This window comes from Zootoca vivipara, chromosome 10, assembly GCF_965207765.1.
Source record: "Zootoca vivipara chromosome 10, rZooViv2.hap1.1, whole genome shotgun sequence".
Classification (NCBI taxonomy): Eukaryota; Metazoa; Chordata; class Lepidosauria; order Squamata; family Lacertidae; genus Zootoca; species Zootoca vivipara.
Window position 1 is genome coordinate 32,350,216 of NC_142593.1, and position 27,496 is coordinate 32,377,711.

The window sequence follows — 27,496 nt, forward strand, 5'->3', positions numbered from 1 at the left end:
TTTATTCTAGAAATACTGTACAGATAACCCTTAAAGACTAACAGGACCAGAAAACCTCCAGTTTCCTTCTCAATTGACAATTTGTTCAATATGTGAAACACACATATTTTGCGGTTATCTAAAGAACTACTTCGTGCATATCCAAGCACCTGGCATTCTCAGCGGTATTTTTACTTGTCTTTTTTTCAACCCCCACAATTTGCCTCTAAGCAACTTGCTATGTAGCATGAGAATATTGTCTGAGAAACACATACATAGTAGTAGTTAGGCACACATGAGTTCTTGGAATCCCAGTCTTTATTTCTCTACTGTGCGTTTAAGAACACTGAAAATCAGGTTTCTTATAGCAGGTTATTTAGCGAGTTGTATCTTAAGTACATGGTCTGTAATACTATAAATAAGACCAGAGACAATTTTTATGGCCAGAATGTACCAAAGTCAATAAGCTTAACATGTTCACTTTTAAAACAGAGGCAGAAATCTTCATGGTTACTCTGAGGAACCTCAAATAGATTTGGGAACCGATAAAGTTCAATTTAAGTAAGCAACAGAAAGAAGGGGACCTTTAAGCAATGTTTCATGGCTTTTAAAATGTTATTGTGTCATTTGTTAAGTACTTGTCAGCTTCATTCATGAAGATTTTAATAATATTTATACATTTTATAAGGCCTAATAATATTGTTCTAAAACAAGTGTTTATAAAACGCTACTTGTTATCTATAAACTGAAAGGATCGATTTCCAAGAGAACATAAAGCTATTATGACAAAATGGGTTACAATTGCTTTTACACAATACAATGTTGTACAAGCCATGGTTACATATGATGGGTCAATATTTGAAACACTTAGCATTCTTTGCTGCAGCTGTCTTCCTCTGTTCACCGATACAAGAACCTAGATATGGTATTGTAATGAATGTTACTGTAAACTTTAGCTTGTCCACAGAATTTTAATTCTGAATAGAAAGGAGTGCATAGGTCCAATGATAATAGTCTAATGGCCAGCAATTTCTCAACGTCTCCAAAAATCCTATGCCACCGTAACATAAACTGGCAAACATTTTCGTTTATAAGCTGTATTTTGATAAAACATAAATATACCCCAGTGAATGTAAGAAGGCATCTAGATACAATTAGAATGCAATAAATTCAGTCTAATACTTTAATCAAACAGACACATAGGCACACACAATTTACTTCTGTGCATAACAAACAGGAACATTATGCAGGCATTATCAAAATGTATTTAGAGTTCTCAGGTACTAATATCAATTATCCTCATATATAAATGCTTATTTAATGCAAATACCCCAGTATAAAAATAAGTACTGTATACAGGAAACCGTTCGTGAAAATTCACACTTAATACATTGTTCTCCCTGAAAATAAACAGGGATACCAAGATGTCTCAAAAATCAGAGAATGGAGCACAGACAGGCTTCATGCCTGATTTACTGCTACAGGATGACTACTTTAAGGGTCATCTGGCTTCTTACTCATTCTTGGAAAAACCAAGAAACTGTACATCTGAGCATAGAAGAAAAAATATTAGGTATTTAATATAAAGGGTATTCATCTTTTGTGTTCAATAAATCCATTATAAACATATAACAAAGTTAGCCATTCAAAAAGTAATTCCATGAGAGCTGTCAAATTTTGCAAAAGTGCATCATTATACACTTCAAAAACATACCATTAAAAAAAAATCAAGAGTCTTATAAAATTATCGCAATGGTAAGAAACATGCTGTGTTTCTAGGTAATATTGATCTGTTCAAACATCTCCCAAACACTTTCAGTAATAGCTTTTTATACTTGAATCTCAACTACTAAGAGCTGGAAACTGTTTTGTTTCACTTACACTTATCTTTTTTAAAACAAACAAACAAAACAAACAAACAAACCCAAAACTATTTAAGAATAGCCTATCAGACTTGCATCTAATTTAAAAAACCACCTAAAACATCTGTAAATGATAGATGGATATCCTTCAGTATTTTGCACGCACAAGCTAGTTTTAATCCTTTCTTGCCTTTTACTGGGCTGTATTAAGTGTAAACTTTCAGAACGTTAGATAATGGTCAAGTTTTTAAAATGATATTTCATGTTGACATTAAGGAGGAACATGCTCACATTTTAAAAAGGTAAAATGTTATTAAAGATATGTTACTAAATCATTGGCTTTTAAAAAAAATAAAACCTGAATATTCCATCCATCTAACTGCTTTGGTATTGGTCAGTGCTAGCAATTCAGTCCACTGCAGTATAACATACACGCCTGTTATATTAAAAGAGATTCAGTGATGAAAAATATTAATTCCATTTCCATTGGTAGATTTGTAGCATTTGATGTCCCACCATGAATCACTGGGATCAAAGCACTATCCAGATCATTTAGGTAATGCTGGGGTAGAAGCTTGCCTCCAGATCCTGCCTGGTATTCCACCTAAAATAAAATAAAAACGTGTTGAGGCAACAAGTGTTTTTGTACAGCAAGAACTTGACTGTTTTAAATCTCATCCAAATGAATGCTGGTGAGTTATGTATATAAGAACTGATATTAAATTACATGAAGACATTTTTTACCACTTTTGTTCCATTTCCCCCAAGTTCATATACGGCATATTCAATACAGTGTTCCCAAATGTCTATATGAGCATCACACATATGGATATATAGCTGCAGCTTTTAAAAAGTTACCCTATCGGTATCCATGGAGACTCTCAGGCCTATCTTGTTCATTCCATGACTTTTCAGGGTTTTGAGATGTTGGCGAAGGGCCATACAAGAAGCCAATGCAATTTCTTTAGCAAATTGTTGAGCATGACTGAATACGTCACTGGCCTTTAAGAGATAGAACACCTGAAAGGTAATTAAAGAACAGTTAGCTATAGTGATTTCTTCCCTAAATAGTAGACTTTTTCTTGCTAAAATTAAAATGACTACTGCAGCAGTGATAACATTCAATGATAGGCATGTTGGATCAATGGTGTTCGCTAGAATTTGCAAAGGGACAAGATAGATGCAGGAATTTAAAAAACAAAACAAAACAAAACAAAATGTGTGAAATCATCCAACTATTGGAGAAGAAAAATGTATTCAAAATGCAGGTTAACATTCTGAAATATGGAAGCAGAAACAAATGCCTTTCCCAAAAGGCCACTTCCAACTGTTAGCTCTCAGTCGTACTTCCTCCCAACCCCTAATTCCCAGACTTATCTGTCCCATTCCCTAACCCAGACATTTATGCTGCTAATAGCAAGAGTTTGCCTAACAATGGAGTAGATGCAAAGCCAGTATAAACCAAAGTATTGGGCTGAAAGGGAATATAAGTCTAAAAGAATTCAATGTCTGAACCTAAGTGATCCTTATCCTACAAAGTAGGATGCAGATGGAAGATTCTAGAGTGGTGTTTTTTTAAAAAAATATCCCAGACCCAACCTCTACTCACTTCTTAAGTACTCAAACCTGAGAATAGACAAGTAAAAATGTCTCTGAAGGAGTGCATGGATAAAATATCCTTCCAACAGCTGTTGTTTTATGGTAGAATCTTTTTTCTTTTTTAAAATAAATTTTCTGATTTACAACCATAAAGAAAAGCAATACCAATAACAGTTGGTCTTTCTTTACATACACCACATACTCTATCATACTGAAGAACCTGCCTGGGTATCCACTTCCATATGAGGTAGGTAGAGATCACTACAAAATGATCTCTTCGTGCCTGGTGAGACAAGCCTGGGGGATCCCTTGCATATGTTCTTCCAGAACAACGTGAAAAGGCAGGTGTGCTGCCTTTCATGAGTCAAAATACTAGTGGCTGAAAAAAGTTTCAACTTCCATGTCTCATGGCCAAGTAATAATCTGGTGCTTTCCTGAGTAACTGCAAAAACATAACAAATCTCATGTATTAGTAAACTAATGTATTACTATTTTAATAAAGATTAATAAGGGTATTTTATACAGAAAATAAACTGTAACTTAACTGGACTAAGTACGAAAGAGAGCAATGTTTCATAAATATTCTTACAGCTTTCGAAAGTAAAGAAATAACCAACATTTGAAACACTGGTGGGAACTGGGGGTAAGGAAATGTAGTGTGAAGAATTCAGCAATTTTGTATCTCTCACACCCAGATACCTTTTCAATGTTTCAAAAGCTTCATTTAATATTGTAGCAAATATCTGTTATTTTGAGAACAGCAGCATTAACTTACTTCTGTACACTTTACAAGTTTATTGTCCATTTCAAAATATTCTTCTTGGACAATTTTTTCACTTGGAACTCCTTCCATTGATTTCCCATCTATTGGGCTTGTAACTCTATGAAGCAAGGTTAATAATGCATTAATTGCGCTAGTCAGACTCTGCTAGTTTCTTTCCCTACATAATGTGTTACTGGAAGCCAGCCCAAATAGAAATTAATGTAGCATGTCACATTATATAGAATTGTATCTATTACTGTCAACCATCCTGAATTTGAGATTGGATGGACCAAAAATGTAAGTCTGAAATCCAAGCAGCTGCTTAAGCACTAGCTGAGTGGAATGTTGAATTCAGAAGAGGCTGCTGGTTCAGGCCAAAGGCCCATCTAGTCCAGTATCCTGTTCCCACAGTGGCCAACCAGATACCTATGGAAAACTTGCAAGAAGGATCCAAATACACAAGAGCAAAGGCAATTGTCTTTTTTTATTCTTTCAGGCTTTTTACAATTTTTTACGTAGGCTACCTAGAGAACTTCATTTCTGCGGCAACATAGAAATATATTTAATAATAAACTTAATTCAAGTCACTGTTTACCACCAATTCTGAATCCACAAAATGTTGCAAGTGAAAAACGTCAAATACAGTGGTACTTCGACTTACGAAGGCGATCCGTTCCACGGCGCTCTTCGGAAGTCGAAAACTTCGGAAGTCAAAGCGTCCATTTTGTGCATGTGCAAAGTGTGATTTTGCGCAGAACGCGCATGCGGCGAAAATACATCCGGGTTTGCGGACTTCAGAAGTCAAAACCTTCGGAAGTCGAGGCACTCGTAGGTCGAGGTACCACTGTACTGAATTCACCTTGTTCAAACTGGATTCCTGGATGGTTCCTCTGATCTGCAGCACATGACCAGTTATGTGTGCATGTTCTAGGGCTGTTGCAATAGTACTGTGTCATCACCCAAATTTCCTACACAGCACTTTTGCTAAACATGCAGTCTCATTGTGCAGCTTAACATTCTCTATATTTCTCTTCCACCTTATTTATGTTTGCTTCCACAAAAAAGAATAAATGTCCATAATACCGGTATCTAAATTCATAAAATATTTAAAATGTTCATAACGCAGCTCTGAGAGGCTGACTAATCTACAGACCTTCAGATAAATTAATTTTTTTAATAAAGCATGGCCAAAAGATGTTAGGAAAAAATTCTGTATACAATATAGGAGGATTATGCAAATAGTTGTCAATACCAGACCTTTTATTTTTAAAAAACTGATGACATTTTGCAGAAAAATATTAACACACATTTTGACTTTGGTAAAAATATCATACCTCACATTTGTTTTTTCTTCATTTTCTACCCAACAAATTTCTACATATTCCCTCAGATCTCCAGAGTCAACTTTGCCACACGTAATTCTAAAGTCCTTTTTTTCCCTTAAAGCTTGACGCAAGCCATCCATAATCTCTGGAGTTATTTGAACCATTATTCCATCTATAAAGAAAAACAATTACTTTAATAAACACATGACAAAACCAAATTATTTTATTACAGCAATGGGCAAAATCCTGTGCCTGAGATCCATCATGGTATAAGATTCAGCTGATGGTCGGACACCAAATACACGACCACAATAATGATACAGTACACTTGCAGAACATGTTTCAGCAGAGCCATTCTGCTGGCCAAGAAACACCTGTGGAACAGCTGAAAAAGGAGCAGAGTTGTGAGTGGCACAGGGAAGGAGCACACTTCAGCTGTATCCCACACCAATTCAAGGAGGCTGGACTGCTATAGTAGTGGCTTTTCTGCATCCAAAGGAGGCCTGGACTAGACCTTTGGGAGTACCTTTTAGGATTATAATTCACTATTGTGCCCTCACTGCATCTCTGCTCCAGCATGACACCTGGCACAAACAATTCCCCCACAACTTCAGCAGAAGAGGGGAATTGGAGAAAAAAAAAGTGCAGAGGATAGAATATGCTGCATAGGACTCTGGTTTTTTGTCATGCATACTAAACTCACAAGGGCAACTTTAGTGAGAAATACAATGGAGCTACAGAACTTTTGCAAAAAACAACTTAGCCATACAACACTCTTGGGAACATGAGTACAATGCTGATACATCTCTGTCTCAGAGACTCCTCCTTCACCTCTGACATGACTGCAAAAAAACAATCAACCAACCAACCAACCAACCAACCAACAAACAAACAAACACCACGTACCTTCAACAATACTAGATTTAGCAAGGAATCCAGAAGATGTTTTTAGGGCTCCATTGAACACAACAAAGCTTGCACCTGTAACTAAACAAACATCATATACGTCAATTGCTCATACAAACTTACAAGCATTTTAAACATAATTTGAGTAGGTATTACATTCTGTGTTATACTAGAAATGCACACAACTTATGAAGTTCTAGAAAAACAGTGGCCAGCCAGTCCGCGACACTCACATACCAGCCAAAAAAACTGACCACATGCTCCAATGGACACAATACCGTGGAAGACACTTACTTTTCCTAGGCTGTCCAGTAGCACTGTTTGCTTGTGTCTGATAGGCTCCATCATCATTCTGTATACAAACTAAATGAGAATCTGCTTCAGGACTAAAACTGGCTCCAATGCTAATGACATGCTCATTAGAAGTATTTATGACTTTCATCACCTGTAATTACAGAAATGTCATTAAGTGTGTGTGTGTGTGTGTGTGTGTGTGGGAGAGAGAGAGAGAGAGAGAGAGAGAGAGAGAGAGAGTATGAATAATTGCTGATGCTTTTAACTCCAAGGCTTAAGCTATGTCCCTAAGTATAGACACATATCTAGAATAAGTCCAGTTGAACACCATAGAACTTACATGGATAGGATCAGGCTAGAAGTGAGATTCTGATGTTACCGACCTTCACATAACCCTGACCATTCTGCATCTCTCTCAAACTCAGCACTTCCTCCTTAGCACACTACAGCTGCTTCAGAAGGCCAAAGCTGCCACTTTAATACTTTGTATAATGTCCTACCCACAAGCCCCTTTTCCTACAATGGCTGTGAGTTTGGCTATAGAGCACATTAGTTTAGCCTCACAAAACCTGGAAAAATATTGTTTAGGACCCAGAGTACAACACATGTAAATGGATAAAATCCTATTACAGGGCCTACAAACGTTTCTTATTCAAACAACTAATTCTTACATATTAAGATGTTAATAACTTCGCAGGACAAAACATTTACATGCTTTACTCTATTTTATCCTGCCCTTTCCCTAAAGATGGCAATGCATTATAGTTAGGATTTAATTACTACCCCAAAATCACTCAGCAACCTTCATGGCTAAGTGGAGATTTGAACCTGGTCCTCTGTAGTTAAATCCAACATTAGTCATGATGCCACACTGGTACTATGTAGTCTGTATATAAATTTTTGCCAATTTTTGATTACATCTGCACCAGCCCTTACGACAAATTGTTCTTACCTCATTATATCTCCTCAGAGGTATTTTAATGTAGCTTCTACCCATTTCCATATGAATAAATAAATTATCTATTGTATGCAATGTATATTGATAATTCCGAAGATCCTGCAACGCAATAGAAAGTTGATTAATTTATACATTTAATTTTCAACGGTATGTATGTCTCATGACTACTGACTGTAGAATAAAAAAGAATTACCCAAAATCTAGTACCAAGCTCTCTATAAAATATATACAGTACAACCTCTACTTATAATCCATTCTGGAGGCCCGTCCCCTGGGTGAAACCGAACGCTAGTAGAGGCGCCATTGTGCATTCAGCGGCAGCAACTTCTGCACATGCGTAGATGGCGGCAGCCGCTTGTGCGCACGTGCAGATGATAGAGGCCACTTCCGTGCATGCGCGAATCATGGCAAACCTGGCGTTTACTTCTGGGTTTGCCACAGTCGCAACTTGTAACATCCGCGAAAAGATGCGGATGTAAGTCAAGGTTCCACTGTATACCAAAAAATATATTAAATGTGAACTATTATCTTCTTTGACTCACTTATTACAATAACCAGTCACTCACAAGGTAAATTGAACCAGTTTGAGAAAACAAAGTTAGAGAACATATTATCTTCTAATTATAGTCAGCTGACGCTGTGGTCTAAACCACTGAGCCTAGGGCTTGCTGATCAGAAGGTTGGCGGTTCGAATCCCCGCGACGGGGTGAGCTCCCGTTGCTCAGTCCCAGCTCCTGCCAACCAATAATGCGAGATGAGCGCCGCAACTCCAGAGTCGGTCACGACTGGACCTAATGGTCAGGGGGACCTTTACCTTTTTAACCCATTCTGTATTTTTGTATACAAGTTGTGCAGTATACAACTTGTATACAACTAGGCAGATGCATAAAATTACACTTTTTGTAAAGTTACAGAATAATTAATACTCACATGCCCACCAAGTGTGAATAAAGCCACCAGATACCCTTCTATGTTATACTTCCAACATTTAATTAACATGTAACTTTCATAGGGCAGAATGACACATTCTGTTTACAGCTCAAGCCAGTAGACCCCATTTCCACTGAAAACAGTGACAGGAGGAACTAAACACAAGGGGTAAGTGATGGACAGGAAATGTGATTAACAATTGCCTCTGCAATAGTTCCTGATACACATTTGTCATGGGAACATGGACCCAGAACTCCAAGTGGGAGAAGTGTGTGTGTGTGTGTGTGTGTGTGTGTGTGTGTGTGACACTTCAGTTTTGCCTTGTTCATCTCGCTGACACTGACAGACGACCATCTGAAGGAGGAATTTGATCCTTTGAAGGCACATTTCCTTTGGCTACCAAATAAATCTATTCAATTCAGCTCCTCACTGTTGTTTGTTTGTTTACCTAGCAAACCACCCAAAATGTGGTTAGCTAGTATACAAATGGTCTTTTTTAAACTTTACTGCTGTTCACTACAACAAGGAACTTGATTGTTTTGATTAAGGCTAATGACAGACCTAGTGAACTGCTGGATTATATTTTCAAAAATGAAAAATCTACCATTGTATGTTTCTTCATCCAAGCATTCTTAGGTGTAACCTGAAACCTGCAAAGCTTAGTGGCCTAGAAGAGCTTAATCTGTTAAAAGCCTGCTATATCTTCCAATACTCCATCTTAAGCCAATGAAGACTTTATAGTTTTAATAACAATGCTGTAGTTCTCCCAATCTTGCCCCACTGCTTCACTTAACATTTAGCCTGATGAACTTAGGGAGAATTATAATTTTCTCATTATTTTTTGACATCTTGGTTGTTCTAAAAAAGGTATCATCTAATTCTAGATTCTGAAATTTATCTTACTGATAGTTTCCTATAGTTAACTTTCAACAGATACTTAAAGGTAAAAGGACCCCTGACCATTAGGTCCAGTCGCGGACGACTCTGAGGTTGCGGCGCTCATCTCGCTTTACTGGCTGAGGGAGCCGGCGTACAGCTTCCGGGTCATGTGGCCAGCATGACTAAGCCGCTTCTGGTGAACCAGAGCAGCGCACGGAAACACCGTTTACCTTCCCGCTGTTTATCTACTTGCAGTTCGTGCTTTCGAACTGCTAGGTTGGCAGGAGCAGGGACTGAGCAACGGGAGCTCACCCCGTCGCAGGGATTCAAACCACTGACCTTCTTATCGGCAAGCCCTAGGCTCTGTGGTTTAGACCACAGCGCCATCCGCATAACAGATACTTAGGCAGCATTAATTAATACAGAGATCTTGATTTCATTTCTGACGATGCAATTTTAGTATCAGCAACAGGGCAAGAATGAAATACAAGCCAAAGCATATACTCACAACAAGTAAATTCATGACTGTGTGTCCTATTTCTCCAAACAATGACTTCCTATGTCTAATACTTGTCAAAGGAGTTGGGTACACTAGCAAGAGAAAAGGGGGAAAAGCAAGAAACATGCAGAACAGAATAATTTCTAAACAACCCAATCACTTTAGAAGTTGACACATTATGGTTGTTGGAACAGGTATTTATAATTTATATATATATAATTGCTGGGATCCAAAACACTGCAAAGGTAGTCCAATATACTCATGGGTGTTTTGTCTTTTGTTTTCAAACAGCAGCCTCTAATGTTATACAGCAAACCATTTTGAAATTGAGGATAGTTTCAAAACTGGTTTGTAATACAACATGGAGGTGTTCTACCTGGGATTGTTTGCAAAACAGATGAAGACGGGGGTGGATGTGACAAGTCCCTCAATGCGGCGGTGGTGATCAGTGGAACTCCCAAGTTGCATTTATGAGCAGGGAAAGTATGCTATTTAAAAAATAAATGATTCATATATGAAGCTTACAGCTATAACTGCCCCCAGCAGTTCACATGTACTTCCAAATGTAACTGAAGTGCAAAATGGTGACGGGAGAGAATTAGTAAAAGAAATAATAAATAGGGGCATATAGATTTGTACTATAAGCCTTGGCAATGAATTTCTTTAGTTTCAGAAAGAGATTGCCTCAATCTTTCTGGCATGTCTTTTTAAACTTAACCCATTAAAATGGAAATTGACATCACATATATCAGGGGTCTCCAAACTAAGGCCCGGGGGCCGGATGCGGCCCAATCGCCTTCTCAATCCGGCCCGCAGACAGTCCGGAAATCAATGTGTTTTTACATGAGTAGAATGTGTCCTTTTATTTAAAATGCATCTCTGGGTTACTTGTGGGGCATAGGAATTCGTTCATATATTTTTTTCAAAATATAGTCCGGCCCCCAACAAGGTCTGAGGGACAGTGGACCGGCCCCCTGCTGAAAAGGTTTGCTGACCCCTGACATATATCATTAATACTCTTCTCTTAGAGAACTATAAGATCCTGTACTGAATTAGCTGAAGAAATATCAAAAGAGAAAACAAAGAACATAATAGAATGACCAAGATAGCAGATGCAGGACATTTATATGTAATATCTATGAAGTAGATTCAAAAGTCACCGGGAGGTGGCAAGCAGCACATTCTTGTTATGAAGATGGCAGCACATTCTAGGTGCAGAAGTGTATTTTAGATTGTGTTGTGTATGTCTGTGGATTACACAGCAGTCATCACTAACCAATGTTATAGATTTGTACTACATAGAAACTTTCATATCGCACATTTTCAGTGAGCGGAAAGCACTTCATTCATTCCAAAAGAGAAAATATTTCATAATAATAATAATAATAATAATAATAATAATAATAATAAATTTTTATTTATACCCCGCCCTCCCCAGTCAAAAACCGGGCTCAGGGCGGCTGACACCAACAGAATTACAATAAAACATAAAAACAATTAATTAAAATACAGATTAAAATACAGTATTAAAATTTAAAGTGCAGCCTCATTTCAAGTAGGCCATAAATCCAAGCCATGAGGGAGGAAAACACAGGGGTCAGGCTGAGTCTAACCCAAAGGCCAGGCGGAACAGCTCTGTCTTGCAGGCCCTGCGGAAAGATGACAGATCCTGCAGGGCCCTGGTCTCCTGGGAAAGAGCGTTCCACCAGGTTGGGGCCAGTACTGAAAAGGCCCTGGCTCTAGTAGAGGCCAATCTAGCCATCTTATGACTCGGGATCTCCAGAATATTATTATTTGTGGACCTTAAGGTCCTCCGTGGGGCATACCAGGAGAGGCGGTCCCGTAGGTACGAGGGTCCCAAGTCGCATAGGGCTTTAAAGGTCAAAACCAGCACCTTAAACCTGATCCTGTACTCCTGTACTTCATAAGGTTTCTTCAGTGGTTCCTCAAATTTCCAGTTTTTCCACTGGAAAATAGTCCTTGCATTTTCCTCTTAATCCCCCCCCCCCCGGGATAGCCTTTACATCAGGGGTCCCCAGACTTACCGTGCGGCGGGCCGGAGGGCAGGGGAGTGCGCGCGCAGCGGGCCGGAGGGCGGGGGAGTGCGCGCCCGTGCGCATGCGCACACGGGCGGAAAAAAAATCGCCGAAAATCGCTTGTGCGCATGCGTATGGGCCTCCCCCGACCCGGAAGTGCACCAGAAATGACCTCTTCCGGGTCGGGAGAGGCCCGTACGCATGCGCACAAAGGATTTTCGGCGATTTTTTGCCGATTTTTTAGATCGTCGCTGCGCCGCGCGCTGTGAGAGCGGGCGGCGGCAGCGGGCGGCGGGGGTCGTCGCGGGCCGGATTGGAAGGCCGATTGGGCCGCATCCGGCCCGGGGGCCGTAGTTTGGGGACCCCTGCTTTACATCTTTACTCATATAATATTGAAATGTGCTACCAAAAAGACCCATAAGAGGACGAATAAATGAAACTGACAATTGCAACCACATTGAGGTCAAAGACGATGTTAATACACAATGGATCAGATGAAAGTACTGATCTAAGTATATGAAATAATATGTGAATGAAACTCACCTCCATATTCTGCTCCTAATCTCAACATTAAGCGAATTGGAAACACTTTTGCCCATGGCACCTCTTGCTTCTGAATAAGAATACCACATAAAAAAGGATTTTTGGGTAGTACAAGATCATCCAGTTTCTGAAAAGTTGGTGTAATAAATAGGAATCCACCATTCTCCTTGCTTCCAAGAAAGCCTTCAGTGAAAGTAATATTTTCCAAATTTCCTATGAATTTTCCTGGTTAAAAGAATACATATAGTCAAAATCATCATAAAAGCACACTCCTGATGCATGCAGCCATGGATATAATCCTAGCTTCTAGGAAAAAATAAGATAAATGACTCTGGCCACCTCCTTTCATACGGCGTTAAAATCAGCAGAAGGGGAGCTCTTTGTAGTTCCATCAGCCTCGGAAATCTGGGATGGTGGTGGCCTGGGAGGGGGCACTCTCAATGGCTGTTCCTCAGTTGAGGAATTCCATCCCGAGATGTGCCTGCCATCTTCATTATATAGTTTCTGTCGTGTGCTGGAGTCACATGTCTTTACCCTAGCCTTTGACACCCGAGATACATATTTTCAGGACTCACCCTGTGTTATTTTGACTGTAATTAATATTATGGTGAAAGGTGGGTAATAATAATATCAATTTCTTATTATAAGGACCATATGGTGAATCCCGATAAGCATGATTGTGCTTGGATTCCTGACACTACTGCCCCCACCACCTATAGCACCATGACATAACACATCTGAACAAGTCATTCATGAGAATTAGGGGACCATCCTGAACAGCTGTCAGGGGCTGCAACAGAAATGGATTATTAATGGAAATAGAGAGGGGGAAAAGAGACTCCCCAACATGAGATCAGCAACTAAGGGTGGAAAATTTCCCTGAAATGCCTGTCATTTTTTGAGCAGCCCAGCAAAGAACATTGAGTCAGTTCTTATTATTTGAACAATATAACACCATTAAGATGAATACAGTGGTAGTCAAACGCCTTAATTGTCAAACAAATCGGCTTCCGAACATCACAAATCCAGAAGTGAGTGTTCTGGTTTGTGAATGTTTTTTGGAAGCCAAAACGTCCGACGCAGCTTCCGATTGGCTGCAGGAAGCTCCTACAGCCAATCAGAAGCCACGCTTCGGTTTTCGAAACATTTCAGGAGTCGAAAGGACTCCTCAAATGGATTAAATTCAAGAACCAAAATACGACTGTACTGAAAAGGAAGTATTTCATGAAGTATGTACTGCTTTCAAATTATAGCAAAGTTTCATACCTTTCGTGGCATCCTTATATATATTAATAAATAATTTGAATATTTCTTCAGGAACATCATCTTCATTTGGCAAACAAGGTAACAGTATAATAATTTCTGCCTGCCCCAAACCATGCAGTCCATTAGTTGAGAAGTACCAGCACCTTTCTGAAGAATCTTATTGAGAAAAATAAAATAAAATTAAGCAGTAGAATATTTTATTGTTAAATGCAGGATATTAAATACATATATATTTCTGCATAGTAACTAAGACAAACCTAGACAGCATCTTAAAAAGCAGAGACATCACCTTGCCTACAAAGGTTCGTATAGTTAAAACTATGGTTTTCCCAGTAGTGATGTATGGAAGTGAGAGCTGGACCATAAAGAAGGCTGATCGCTGAAGAATTGATGCTTTTGAATTATGGTGCTGGAGGAGACTCTTGAGAGTCCCATGGACTGCAAGATCAAACCTATCCATTCTGAAAGAAATCAGCCCTGAGTGCTCATTGGAAGGACAGATCCCGAAGCTGAGGCTCCAATACTTTGGCCTCCTCATGAGAAGAGAAGACTCCCTGGAAAAGACCCTGATGTTGGGAAAGATGGAGGGCACTAGGAGAAGGGGACGACAGAGGATGAGATGGTTGGACAGTGTTCTCGAAGCTATGAACATGAGTTTGACCAAACTGCGGGAGGCAGTGGAAGACAGGAGTGCCTGGCGTGCTATGGTCCATGGGGTTACGAAGAGTCGAACACGACTAAACAACAACAAACTAAGACATTAACGTTAGGAAGTAAAGGCTATATTTAATGTTAGGGAAGTGTAAACTCACTAAACTATTTCCATTTATTTCAATGGGTCTTTTCTGAGTATGACAGTTGTATAGCACCATCTTTATTGCACTATTTACTTGACTTTTATAAGATTTTTAAAAATTTAAAAGGTGATACCTTTTATTGATGTGATAATTAAGAATTAAGGGATTATAGGGAACATTGTAATTCATTATTGGACATCATCTGACTTTCTATACACCTAAGAATCTTACTTCAGCCTAATGAAGAATTTGAAAGGTAGTATACTCCAACTTCAACCAATATTTGTTTAATTCAATGTATCACTACCAATTCAATGTATTCCTACCAATAATGCCTAGAACACTTCAGAATTATACATGAGATGCCCCTGTGCAAGTGTTATTCATTTCAGGACAATAAAATATGTCCAGAGGTCATGCCCCCATAAAAAAGAAAAAAAGAAAGAGGTTTGTGATACATATTTCCTTTAAAAGGTAGAAGGCAAGGGTAAAGGGAGAAAAACCTCAAGTAAAACTAAAGATTAAAGCCTACAGATTGGTTCATATTTTATAGCAGCAAACAAACACATTTACATGCCATTTTCTTTGTATACTACTTACAAGGCAGTATCTTGACATTCACAAGAAGATTTGCATTCAGGATGAATGTTAGTGGATTAGGTTCTTCAAGTAGTAAAGTGACTTGCTTATGAGAAGGATGTTCTTCTATTAAGGATTCTAAATAAAATTTAGAACATTATTTGTCCAATAGAGGATATTTTCTTACAGTGAGCAGGAGGAAAGCAATTTCTCATTGCAAAATACAACACTTTAATCAGAAAAACAGTCCAGCAGTAGATGTGAGCATATTTGGATTTGATGGCACCGTCAGCACACAATGCCAAGACAGACAACGGCTTACTGTAAACAAGCAGCCATGCAAGCTCTCAAATAAGAGATTGCAGATTCTCTGTTTCTCCCCATTCATCCTGCAGCTGTGCTGTGAGAAGCCATGGTTTGTCCTAGTCTGGGCTTGTGGCTTAGCTTTCTCCAGTAAAACGAGCTGCAGACTAAAGTTTGTCCCATGTTTTATAGTTCGTGATTTGTCTGAAGAGCTAAGCAACAAGCCCCGGTTCTGATGACATGCTAAGCTAAAACCATGATTTAGCTCAGCACAACAGCGGAACAACAGAGCAGCAAAGCAGCTACAATCTCCTCTCCAGAAAGCTCCACCTTTTCCTCATTCTCACTAAGCCATGATCTGGCTTAGTATTATGTGCCAATAAGGACAATATTATTTCTTTATATTTTAATTTCAATGTTATGCATTTACCTTTTAAATGATTTATCTTATGATTCCCAATATCATTATACACTTCTGAACTGCAAAATCAATGCAATGTAGCACATTACACTGAGAAACATTCCCATTTTTACACGTTTCCCAGAAAAACTCTACTTGGGCAGAGGAAACTCACCTTCTCCCTTTTCTCCTCTTGCAAGCAGAAGAGGAGGCAACCCATTATCCTCAGGAATAAGGCTGATCTCCTTGCTAACACAGTTTTCAATACCACAAAGCATCCTGTAATCTAATGGACTAGCAGTTACATCACTAGCTTCATTAGTTGTGGCAGGAACAAGATGCTTTACTGGTTCAACAATAGTGGGGAATTCAGCAATAGCAGGAATCGGACAGTCAGAATTACATGACAACTCAGGTTGTCCTACGGGGGACAGGATATCTTCTTCTGGATCAAAAGAAGTAGGAGAACTGAAGTTCTCAGTTTGTCCAGCAATATGCATTTCATCCTTTGGTTTGATATCAGTTGCACAGACAGTGTCATTTGTTGAACTTCCAACCTATGAAAAACGTTATTCAATTAGATCTAAAATCCACTTAATTCAACAGTGTGAAATCTGTACAAGCATTTCAAACAGAAAAAAATGAAAAAAGCATTGTTACATAGCCATTTAGCAATAAAACATCACAATAAAAGTGTTATGAAACAGGGAATCATCTTGAAAATCAGTAAAATAGTATAATAAAACAGGAATTCAGTAATAACAGGGTGCATTCTTCTTACAAGACATTTGAAGCAATTGACGGATGATACTTCATATAGGGCAGAGGGAAGGGAATTCTAATATGCAGAAACCAGGATGGAAAATGTCCGCTTCTTATTTTTAAGAACACATAGTAGCAATTTATGATAAATTGTGGCTTACAGGATATGGTTCCTGTGGGGATCTTCTGACTCCAGATGACAATTTTGTTGTGTCAGCAACTTCCCCATTAGGCAAAATACCATCTGCAAACCAAACTCTTTTCTGTTCTTTAGGGCACAACCCTAAAAGGAGGAGGAGAAATTAATGAGGATCCTTTACTTATTTTTTTCTAAAACAAAACCACCTAACACTTCCAAAAAAGCCTTGCCCTGCCCACAATAGCAGTCCACTTAGAAGTGTTACTACAACGCATAGCGTTCCTCGATAATGGAAAGGAGACTGAATGAAAGTCAATAAACTGAAAGTTTATCCAGGCAGTTTTCTAGACCAGTTGGATGGGAACTGGCCTGTTCTGGGTAGGGGTACACTCTGAAGGAGGTGTGTAGCTTGTGGGTACTTCTGGATCCATTACTGTCACTTGAGGCGAGGCTCAAGTGGCCTCAGTAGCACAAAGTGCCTTCCATGAGACAGTCTGAACATATAAAACCAATGCTACCATGACTGCATTGGCTACCAATTAGTTTATGGGCTCAATTCAAGATGCTGGTTTTCACCCAGTATCTCAAGGACTGCCTCTCCCCACATGAAGCAAGCCAGACTCTGCAATTGCCATCTGAAGTCCTTCTCCATATGTCCACTCCAAGGGAGACGTGTAGTGGAGGAACACAAGTACTGGCTGTTTCAGTGATGGTTACCTGCTTGTGGAATCATCTCCCCAGAGAGGCATGCCTGGCACCACCTTTATCTACTTTAGCTAGCAAGAAGGAAGGTTTATTTTTACCCAGGCAAGTGACACTTAATTTGGAAGGTATTAGGTATATATGTGGCATCTTCCTTGCTTATTTTTAGTGAGGTGGGTTGAGTGAGATCTTTGTGTCTTCTAGGTTTCATTTTATTCTGGTTATTATTATGAAGAAGAAGAAGAGGAGGAGGAAGAAGAAGAAAAGATCAGATGAATAGTTGTACATCTCAACACAAATATACCAAGACATGAGGTTTCTGCAGTTAGTAAATTTAACTATTGATGCACAAAACTATCTAGAGAAAGATGTACACAGGTGTGCAAATAAAGAGACTTGCATGGAAGACTTATCTCAAGACTAGCCTAGAGGAGCTCTCTTCACCTTTTCCAGCTTATGTCTCAAGGCAAAGTCTGGAGACATTGTGTTAAAGATGTGAGATAATCCAACAAGGGGTTTATTGACATTTTTGTCTCAAAATAAAAATTCTCTCCTCTGCAAGTTCAGGTTAAAACATAGCATGGGTCACTCTTTATCTACAATATTAGTCACCACTTCGCTGACTTCACTCCAAATTGCAGCAACACTGCTATAAAGAAATTTCATTTCCTGCTTCCTGCCCCTCAGCCCCAAACATATCATGGTTTGAGTGTTGAGAAAATGAAAACCAAACCAAGAGTATGCGTATCCCACACAAGTGAACACCTGCAAGTTTGTTGTGCTATCCTATAATTGTCTAGAGAGGCCCCGATAGTAAATTTAGTCCTTCAGGTTACCATCACCATTTGGCTGTTTAAATACAGACGTGGGTAATGAAACAGAAGGAAAATTAGGTGTACCGGTTGTCTGCGCTTCCTGCAGAGGTGAAACAGTTGAATATTCAGAGGTACCAGAATTGGGCACAAGACCTGTTGGGCTCATCATCCTTTCTAGTGCCTGTGCTAACAAACAAAATTTAAAAAGTTTAAATGTCACAAATGTAGGATATTTCTCCTTTCTCCCTTTTTCTCACACACAGGCTTGAGGGGTACTGAGAGGTACCCCAAGGTGAGTTCAGGATCACACCCAGTTTCATTTTAACTAGGACTATAACAAAAACTGGATTTGAAAAAGCACAGCCAGTAGTTCTATATAGGTTATTTCCTCACCACACATAGGAATTTATTTGTATCAAACTACCCTTCTTGATGTTGGTGTCTTATACTCAAATATTTACATAGGGAGGTCTCTATGTGTACAGCCCAACATGTTAAATTGCATAGATCATTCCAATAAGGCCTACAGAGCACATGAATGAGACCTATGCAGACTAGTCAATACAGTGGCAAACTGCTATAGAAAGCAAAGTCAAGGACATCAGTATCAGCAATGTATGAGGTTGGGGGGGGGGGACAGAGAAGGAAAGAAAAGTATATGGACACATTCTCTCTCCAACTATCAGCAGCCAGACAAAAGCAACAGAATTTCCCCCTTGGGAAATTCCATAGGACACCTGGTTGACCATTGTCAGAATACCAAACCAGATAGATAACTGCCTCATCAAGTATAATTATTCTTATGTTCTAAGAGGCTGTATGACCAATATATTAATCACTCTTAAAAATTATTTCTTTAAAAAGTTTCTAAATATAACATATGAATGCAACTCCTGTTAAATCCATCCCATGCAGTGTCCAGATGTATTACAAATGTTTATGAGCACAATTTATAATAGAAATATTGTTCATATTGGGAAGACTGTTTCAATACTCAGGAGTTAGGAGTCTCTTTCTCCTAATTCTCTTAAATCATTTTTACCTTTGTTAATGGACTCATAGCAGCTTATGCAGACTCTTGCTTCTTTATCCAGATACTGAAGTTTGCATTTCCGATTACAACAGGCTGTACAAAAAACCTAGATTAGAACGGCAGCTAAATTAATATTATGAATCTAAAAAATAGTTAAAATAATATACAGTGGTACCTCTACTTACGTTCACCTCCGGTTACATATCCTTCAGGATACGTGCACGGCAAACCCGGAAGTATTTTTCTGGGTTTCGCCACGCGAGCATGTGCAGAAGTGCTCTAAGAGCCACACGCATGTGCAGAAGCGCTAAACCACGCCGCGCACATGTGCAGAAGCAGCGCCTCCGGATACGCACACCTCAGGATCCAATTGGAGCACTGGAATGGATCCCGTGCGCAAATGGAGGTACCACTGTATTACTACGGTAGTTAGACAAGACACAAACAGGTGGGGGAATTAAAACTATATGAACAATCTTATTTTGCAGTTTTAGTACTGTACCTGTTTTCCAAAGTGCAGTTTTTGCAACATAGATCACAATAAATTAACTCTATAGTACAATACTGACATCTAGTGGAGAAAAGGTTTTTTTTAAAAAAAAATCAACAAACCTAGAATCTATTTATGCCCAACTCACACAATTACTGCTAATAAAATTGATTTATTTCTGGGTGCGTGTGTGTGTGAAAAATATAGGAGAAACAAACAAAAACTGAAGCATGAGTTGCCTTATTCTGATCTGTGAAGAATTTTGAATCACTGTAGTGCACCAAGAGGAATGCTGTACTGTACTATGAACAAGTTACCTAAAATCTGCCTAGGTTCAACTTCCTAATATATTTTCAAAGATAATGAATTGCCTTGAGCAAGTTCATAGTGCCTAATCATTATCAAATACTACACCGCATTTCATACATCTGTAGTCAGAATATAGGATTTCCTAACTCTGAGAAAGTCATTCAATGGGCTTGGTCACACTTCATTTTGAAAGCTCAGCTCCATTTTCATCCAACTTTCAAAAGCCAGGCCAAGAATGAATGGGGATTACTTTTTAAGAAGTTTTCTTGTGCTGAGGACACTCATCCTGGAGGGCTGGGGTGAGAATGATTTTGGATCTGGGTGATGTAATCATTAAGAACATAGCTGAGTCTGTGATGGGCATGCAGACAATAGGGAGAATTGCATGCAGGAAGCATGGAGCAGACTGAGAGCTCCCAGGTAGGCTCCACCCCCTTTTATGCTTAAAGAGTGAACCCTACTCTTACTTGGCCCTACTCTTACTTGGTCCGCTCCCCTGGCTCCGCCTCCCCAGTTGCGATTGGTTATTTGAACTGAGGTTTGGTGGGAACCTCAAGGTTCGCAACTTGGGGAGATGGTCCAGGAGCGCTCTGCCAGGAGTCATGTAGGATTGGGGGGGGGTGCTGCATGCAGGCACACAAAGGGCGTCCCCAGGGCGCCCCCCTTTTGATGTGGAGAGCAGTCATTGTCATCTAGTCAGCTTGCTATATAGTGCTGGGGAGGGGTCAGCAGTAATGCTGCATGCTAGCACCAATGACATAGGGAAATGTAGTTGACAGGTCCTGGAAGCAAAATTGAAGTTGGTAGGTAGAATGCTGAAAGCCAGGAACTTCAAAGTAGTTTTGTCTGAAAGAATACCTGTGCCACACACAGGGGCAGCTAGACAGGCACCGTTGTGTGTAATCTCAATGCATGAATGAGACAGTAGTGTCAGGAGGAGGGGTTTGGATTTGTTAAACAGTAGGGAACTTTTGGGACAAATCAAACCTGGACGGGCTCCACTTAACCAGGATGCAACCAAGCTGTTAAAATCAAGAACAGTTTTCAAACTGATTGTGGGGTGAAACTGACAGGAGCCAAGGAGGGTCAGGTTCGGAACCAACTTTCCCCCAGGATGAAGGTGAAAAGGTTTGTGATCATTTAAATGGAGGAGTATAGAACTAGGGATCAAGAGTGTAGGGGCACCTAACAGCAATTCAGAGAGCACAAAGGAACACAGACTAAAATGCAAGTGCCACAGATAATGTTGGGAGAGAAACTGTGCTTGGTTTGAGAGGACAGATATACTGGGTATAACAGAAACTTGGTGGAATGAAAACAACCAATGAGACACTCATTTCTGGATGCAAACTTTATAGGAAGGATATTGAAGGGAGTACTGGAGGTGGTGGTCAAAGATTACATAAGAGACAGAAGTCATAAGAGACAGAAGTCTTGAAATCCTACAGAATCTTGGATACCAGACCACTGGTTGGCCACTGTGAGAACAGTGTGTTGGACTAGATGGGGCACTTGGCCTGATCCAGCAGGGATCTTCTTATGTTTTCACCAATCTATGGTCTCCCTCCGCATTTAGCTTTTAATATATGGCAGGGCAAGCTGTGCTCAGATAACATAGCTTTTTCTCTCCCCAGCACAGGCTGGATTTTCAATACTGCACTGGGTAGCAAGTACTGGGACATTTATATCCTGCTTTTGATCAACATTTCCCACTTTTACTAGCAAACTGAAGATTGTGTGCAAAACTTAATGATTATCTAGAATACATAAGAAGTGTGCATGCACACGAAAGCTCATACCAAAATATAAACTTAGTTGGTCTTTAAGGTGCTACTGAAGGAATTTTTTTATTTTATCTAGAATACAGATTGTGTCTTTCTTTCCTTCCAGAATCCACGATATATATTATTTGTTCAGTTACCAGGATCTGAAGCCTGTTTGACTGCATTTTCAATCAGTAAAACTTTAGGCTGATAACACTTAATACTGCCTGTTTCCATCCCAACTAAGCCAGCTTTGGGGGAGGGTGGGAATGGTGTTAATAAAAGCAAACGCTAACCTTAAGAAATAGAAGGATAAATACTTCTTCCTAACTTCTATGATGAGGAGACATATGGACTATGATAGATATTTTAAAATGGGTTTAGATTACTTACTTTCCCACAAGCACGGCAATGGTGTCTTCTTTTTGTAAATGTGAACTTGGCTTGACAATTCATGCAGTTTGGTGCTTCTGAATCAGGAACCCAGGATGGCTGCTTGTCCCCTGGGACTACAGCTTGTTCTACTACTTGAACAGGTTCTGAGATCACAGGTGAGACACTACCTTTGTTTTCCAAGCAGCTTTGTGTGTCACCATTATTAAATCTGAAGTTTGAATCAGAACTGATTTTAGTATCTGAGAGAGAGGTATTTGAGATTGTGGAATTTATCACTTGGGGCTCACTCTCAAGTTTATTTGGACTACTAAGCTCAGAAGAGAGTTTGGATTTTGGTGAAAAGTTTTGCAACTGTTTTGGCCTTGCACCTCCACTGTGCACCATCTGTTGGCTGCTTGCGAGGTCTGAAATTTCATTTGCAGTTTCACTTATGTGATCTGAAGTCTCTTGTTGAACCTGCCGTGTTCCTTTCCCCCCCAGAATCCCCAATCTAGGTTCAGAATTGGAAACTATACAATTGTTATCAACGGAAGCTTCCCTCTTCTTAAATTCCGTTTCTACTTGTAATCTATCACTTCTGACATTCAGTTTGTTAGCATCTATTAAGTTATCATAAATCACATCAGATTCCGACAGTCCATCATCAGTATCTTCTTCCAGAGGCTTTGAATGGATCACTTCAGAACAATGCTCAGTTAAGAAGGCATCAAGTTCAGCATCACTAATTAGCATATCACTTCCAATAATGTCTTCTTCTATAGCTAGATCAATTGAAGCTCTATCACCAATGTCAGTGGGCAAAACATTGCTGCATGTTTCAGTAACCAAAGAACTACTAGAAGTAGCAGCAGAATCTTGGTATTGGAAAAGATCACATTTACTAGTAATGTTGTCAAAACCCACATTCTCGCTATCTGTAAAGAAAGGCTTCTCTAGGCAGCACTGGATGGGTTTGTTTAGATTTCCATCTTGTTCAGAAGCTTCTATTCTGTTAAACAATTCTTCTTTAGGAAGGCCATTGTTATATTTTTCTGTGTGCACAGTTACATCACTAATGACATCTGCTGCTTCACTCTGAGCAGTTTTTCCACTTGTGTCATCAGTTGAAACTAGTGATCCACATATAGAAACAGCAAGTGGAAGACAGGACAATGAAGTCTGTACATCTTCAGAGGCCTCCGATGTTGAAACTATCTTTGCAGTTGCATTGGTTTTCTCTTCTGCACTAGAGATATTTTCCTCAGGGGTGGGTGTTTTATCCAATACCAACGTATTATCAATTTGAAGTGAGGAGGCACATAAAGTCTCTTCTTTAGGCAATATTAAGCTGGTGTTATTCAACCCACGTGTCTTTGGCAGGTTAGAGGCTTCAGATTCAATCTTATCTTCTTTTGAAATAGCTTGCTTGCCACTTTCTCCATGTATCGTTTCACTTTCTGCACTATTTTCATCTACTAACAACTCACAAGGCAGTTTTTCACACATTAGCTCATCTTTGGAACTTTGTACAGTTGGCGTTAGTTGGGATATTAAAGCTGATATCCTCTCCAGGCCTGTAGTTTGTTCTATCTGATCAACTACTTCATTGTTATCCAAAGTTTCCGTCTTTTCTTGAGCCCCACAAGATTCCACTTCACTTGCTTCAGAAAGGCTGTCTGTCTTTAGTGCCACTTGGCTCTGTTTTTCAGTTGTGCTATCTTCCTTATTATACAGTGCTGTATCTTCATCAGTCTGTTGATGTGTGCCAGAACCCACACTATAATTAACAGACAAGTTACAAGCAGTGGCTGTTACCAATGATAAATCAAAACCAGTAAGAGAGTTTGTATTGGTCTGAAAGTCACCTGGTTGCAACTTTTGAATGCACTCCAAATTACTTTTCACATGGCTCAAATTACCTGTGTCACTGATAAGATCACAGATGGGTATGCTACATCGCCCAAGGCAAGAAGATTGATTTTTATCTGAAGAACCACCATCCACCATAGACAGAAGATCTAACCCAGTGACATTTTTCTCATTCTGTTCAGTGTTCAGTTCAAAGTTTGCTACATTTGTAGTCTGACTAGACAATGAGAGCTCAGTTGATGTGGTACAACTACCAATATTTTCTTGCACATTTGGTCCCAGGAATTTTGGTTGCTGGTAACCTAATTCTGAAGAAAGAAAGTGAGATTTGGAATCATGTGGATTTACAATTTTGTTGTTTTCAAGTTCATCTGAAATTAAAATAAAAATTGTTAGAAATTCATTACACACACACACCCTCTCTCCCCCCCTCTCTTTCTCACACACACATACAGATACAAACACAAGCTCACTCATTCCTATGGCATCAAAAACAAATATTAATAAAAGGCTATTTTTTGCCCACATTATTCCTGTCCTTTGTCTCCCCATGCCTCCCCATTGTCTGTTTTAGATTGTAACCTCCTTGGGAGCAGGAACACAGTAATAAGGTGAATGAGGCCCTGGAAAGCACCATATACACTGGAGGTGTCCTTCATTATAATCCACTTTAAGCATGCTGTTCTCTCACACAAAATAGAAGCATGAAGTAAAAACTAACCTGCATTCTGCTCAAATTCATCAAGTAGCTTGTCCAAGTCTGAGACTGCTGCTTTGAAGTAACTGTCCATTCTAAGGCTGAATCTGGTAAGATTCTCCTCTTGCGCCTATGTAGAATACACTGAATTAAGCAAGGGCAGGTCTACCGGTAGATCTTGAACAATTTGTAGTAGATTGTAAGAAATTTCTGACTAACAATTCTTTGAAATAGCAACACTAAAAAGTTGTATGCTTCTATCAAATTAGGCTGCTGAAAAAGAAGAAGTCAAGGCCTGATTAAACCGATGATTAATTAAACTGTGGCTTAGAGTTGTGCGAGTCCAACAGCTTAACTATGTTTTGGTTTGCTTTTACTGCTAACAAACTATTATCTGAAGCCATAGGGTTTTTTTTGCTTATAAACTTGTTTTAACTATGGCTTGGCATTATAGGTGAACTGAGCACTCTTCCTTAACCATGGTGTATCTGACTACCCACATTAAAAACTTGCATAAAGTCACAATCCCAAGCAAAGGTGCCAGCTTGTGCCTAAGACTAGGTGTGTGTCATGTGTGCAACGGCAATGTCACATGATGTTTCATGAGAAGCACTCAGCAGCCTTCTACAACAGGAGGAGAATGAGCTGGCCAGGAAAGACACACTTGGCTTCCTGAACCCCGATGCTACAAACATTGAGGGAAGGCCAAAAGAGCTCAGCCTGATAACATAATTAGTCAGTATCTAACCCAAAAAAGTCTTTTAAGATGGTTCATTAAGACATGAACAGTAATGAAAAACAAGCTGTGGACCAACACTGTCAATTTGATCACTCAAAATCATAAGACAAACCATGACTTGCAAACCAAGTACCTGGTAAGCACTTTGAAATTCTTGATAAGATAGCTAATCCTAAAGCAACCTATGACAAAACTGCCAAGTATACAGCACATAAAGATCATTAACATTCTAAATCAGGGGTTCCCAAACTAAGGCCCGGGGGCCAGATGAGGCCCAATCACCTTCTAAATCCGGCCCGTGGACAGTCCGGGAATCAGCATGTTTTTACATGAGTAGAATGTGTCCTTTTATTTAAAATGCATCCCTGGGTTATTCGTGGGGCCTGCCTGGTGTTTTTACATGAGTAGAATGTATCCTTTTATTTAAAATGCATCTCTGGGTTATTTGTGGGGCACAGGAATTCGTTCATATTTTTTTTCAAAATATAGTCCGGCCCCCCACAAGGCCTGAGGGACAGTGGACCGGCCCCCTGCTGAAAAAGTTTGCTGACCCGATCTAAATATTTCTGTCTTGTTGCTGATCTCATGTCAGCTAAACTTAAAGCATGGGGTAAAAATGCTGCAGCTTGTATAGACTTAGTTGCAAGAAGTCAAATCATTTTTGAACTGGGAAGAAAACGTTCCTAACTCTTTAAGTGCACAGACAAGCTAGGGAGACACCCAGGAGCTTCACTTGCTTGTGCTCTGAGAACGTCCCTGCACACGGAAAAACACAGATTTTGGTGCAACAAACCCACCCTCGCTCGCTATGGTGTCGTCATATCAGCTTGACTTCTCACATGATTATCTTCCTTCAGATATAGCAGCGGGGAAAGAAACACACACATGCGAATTCTATTGCATTATATTGGCATTTCAACCTTGAGCCAGTTTCAACCTCCTGCGCCGTTTTGTTTACTACAATGGCTCCACAAACCATAAAAAGCACACCGGGGCGGACAAAACTTCTGGAGATTTATTATAATCGCACGGGATTATTCCAACCAAGACCGGGGCGGGGGAGAAAGCATGGGGGTGGGGTGTTTGATGTTGAGGTTTCCGATCTCTCCAGGCGCCAGACGGAAACTGGAGCCTGAAACTCTTTTGAGAGGCAACAAATCGTGAAGATGTCAAGCAAGGAAGGGGGTGGGAGGTTTGCAGGAGGAGAGAGGAACCAACTCGCTCGCCCCAGGGAAGGCAGGACACCCCGGGGTGCCGGTCCTTCCCTTTATAAGATAGTAGAGCAGGCGGGTCTTTCCTACCCACCGCTTCAGCCCCCCTCGCTCCTGCCCTCCACCGACCCCTAAACGGGGAGAGGGGGAAATGTGTGGGGTGGCGAGCAGCCAGAGCATTACTTGAAGAGATGCCTCGTCCACACCGGAACCCAAACAGTGTCCCTCGTCACAGAATACCTGAGAGAAATGGAGGCCTTTACACCACAGGCGCCCCCACATCTGAGGGACAAAAAAAAAAATTGGGCGCCGGACCCTCTCTTGAGGCCGAAACCCGGAGCAGACACGCCCCCACACCAGGAAGCAACAACACCCCCCCTACACACACACACCGCTCACCTCATGGGCGCTCCCGCCAGCTTAATACGAGCCCCGCGAAGCGCGGCGGGACTTTTGTGCAGACTTTTTTTTTTTGCCTTTCCCCGAGAAAGGGGGGTCTCCTCTTTCTTCTTCTTCTTCAGGTCTACGTGCGCATGCGCCGACCTCGCGCTCTGCTTCTCTCTCCCCCTCTCCGCCTTCCCTCAAGTCTTCGGCTACCAATCTCCGGGATGGAGCCAAGTGCGCTTGCGCAGTTGCTAGGCTGTTTTTCTTCCCTCCTCCTCCTTCGCGCTTCG

General features: G+C 40.1%; 1 protein-coding gene and 1 long non-coding RNA gene across 5 annotated transcripts in view; one reads left to right on the top strand and one right to left on the bottom strand.

Annotated features, from left to right (window-relative positions):
- Window positions 1–18,095, top strand: part of LOC148684420 (uncharacterized) — a 21,787-nt gene extending 3,692 nt beyond the window's left edge. The window contains exon 2 of the long non-coding RNA XR_015946232.1: window positions 17,726–18,095. This is a non-coding gene — a long non-coding RNA (uncharacterized LOC148684420). The remainder of the gene's footprint in view (window positions 1–17,725) is intronic.
- ZFYVE16 (zinc finger FYVE-type containing 16) lies at window positions 1,883–27,432 on the bottom strand. 4 transcript variants are annotated; one of them, XM_035099890.3, is made up of 18 exons: window positions 27,222–27,432; window positions 24,897–25,002; window positions 22,325–24,483; window positions 19,379–19,475; window positions 18,421–18,522; window positions 16,842–16,963; window positions 16,094–16,475; window positions 15,237–15,353; window positions 13,840–13,995; window positions 12,574–12,798; window positions 10,004–10,086; window positions 7,681–7,785; window positions 6,729–6,879; window positions 6,435–6,515; window positions 5,538–5,700; window positions 4,216–4,321; window positions 2,700–2,861; window positions 1,883–2,445 (listed from the first exon to the last, which is right to left on the bottom strand). In XM_035099890.3, exons 2-18 carry the CDS (start codon window positions 24,964–24,966, stop codon window positions 2,281–2,283), a joined length of 4,446 nt encoding a protein of 1,481 aa, XP_034955781.2. In that variant the 5' UTR covers window positions 24,967–25,002; window positions 27,222–27,432; the 3' UTR covers window positions 1,883–2,280. The 4 variants fall into 4 exon arrangements, with proteins under 4 accessions (XP_034955781.2, XP_034955780.2, XP_088509405.1 ...); XM_035099889.3 differs by having other exon boundaries at window positions 22,325–24,546; XM_088653279.1 differs by lacking the exon at window positions 18,421–18,522.
- Between the last annotated feature and the right edge of the window lie 64 nt (window positions 27,433–27,496).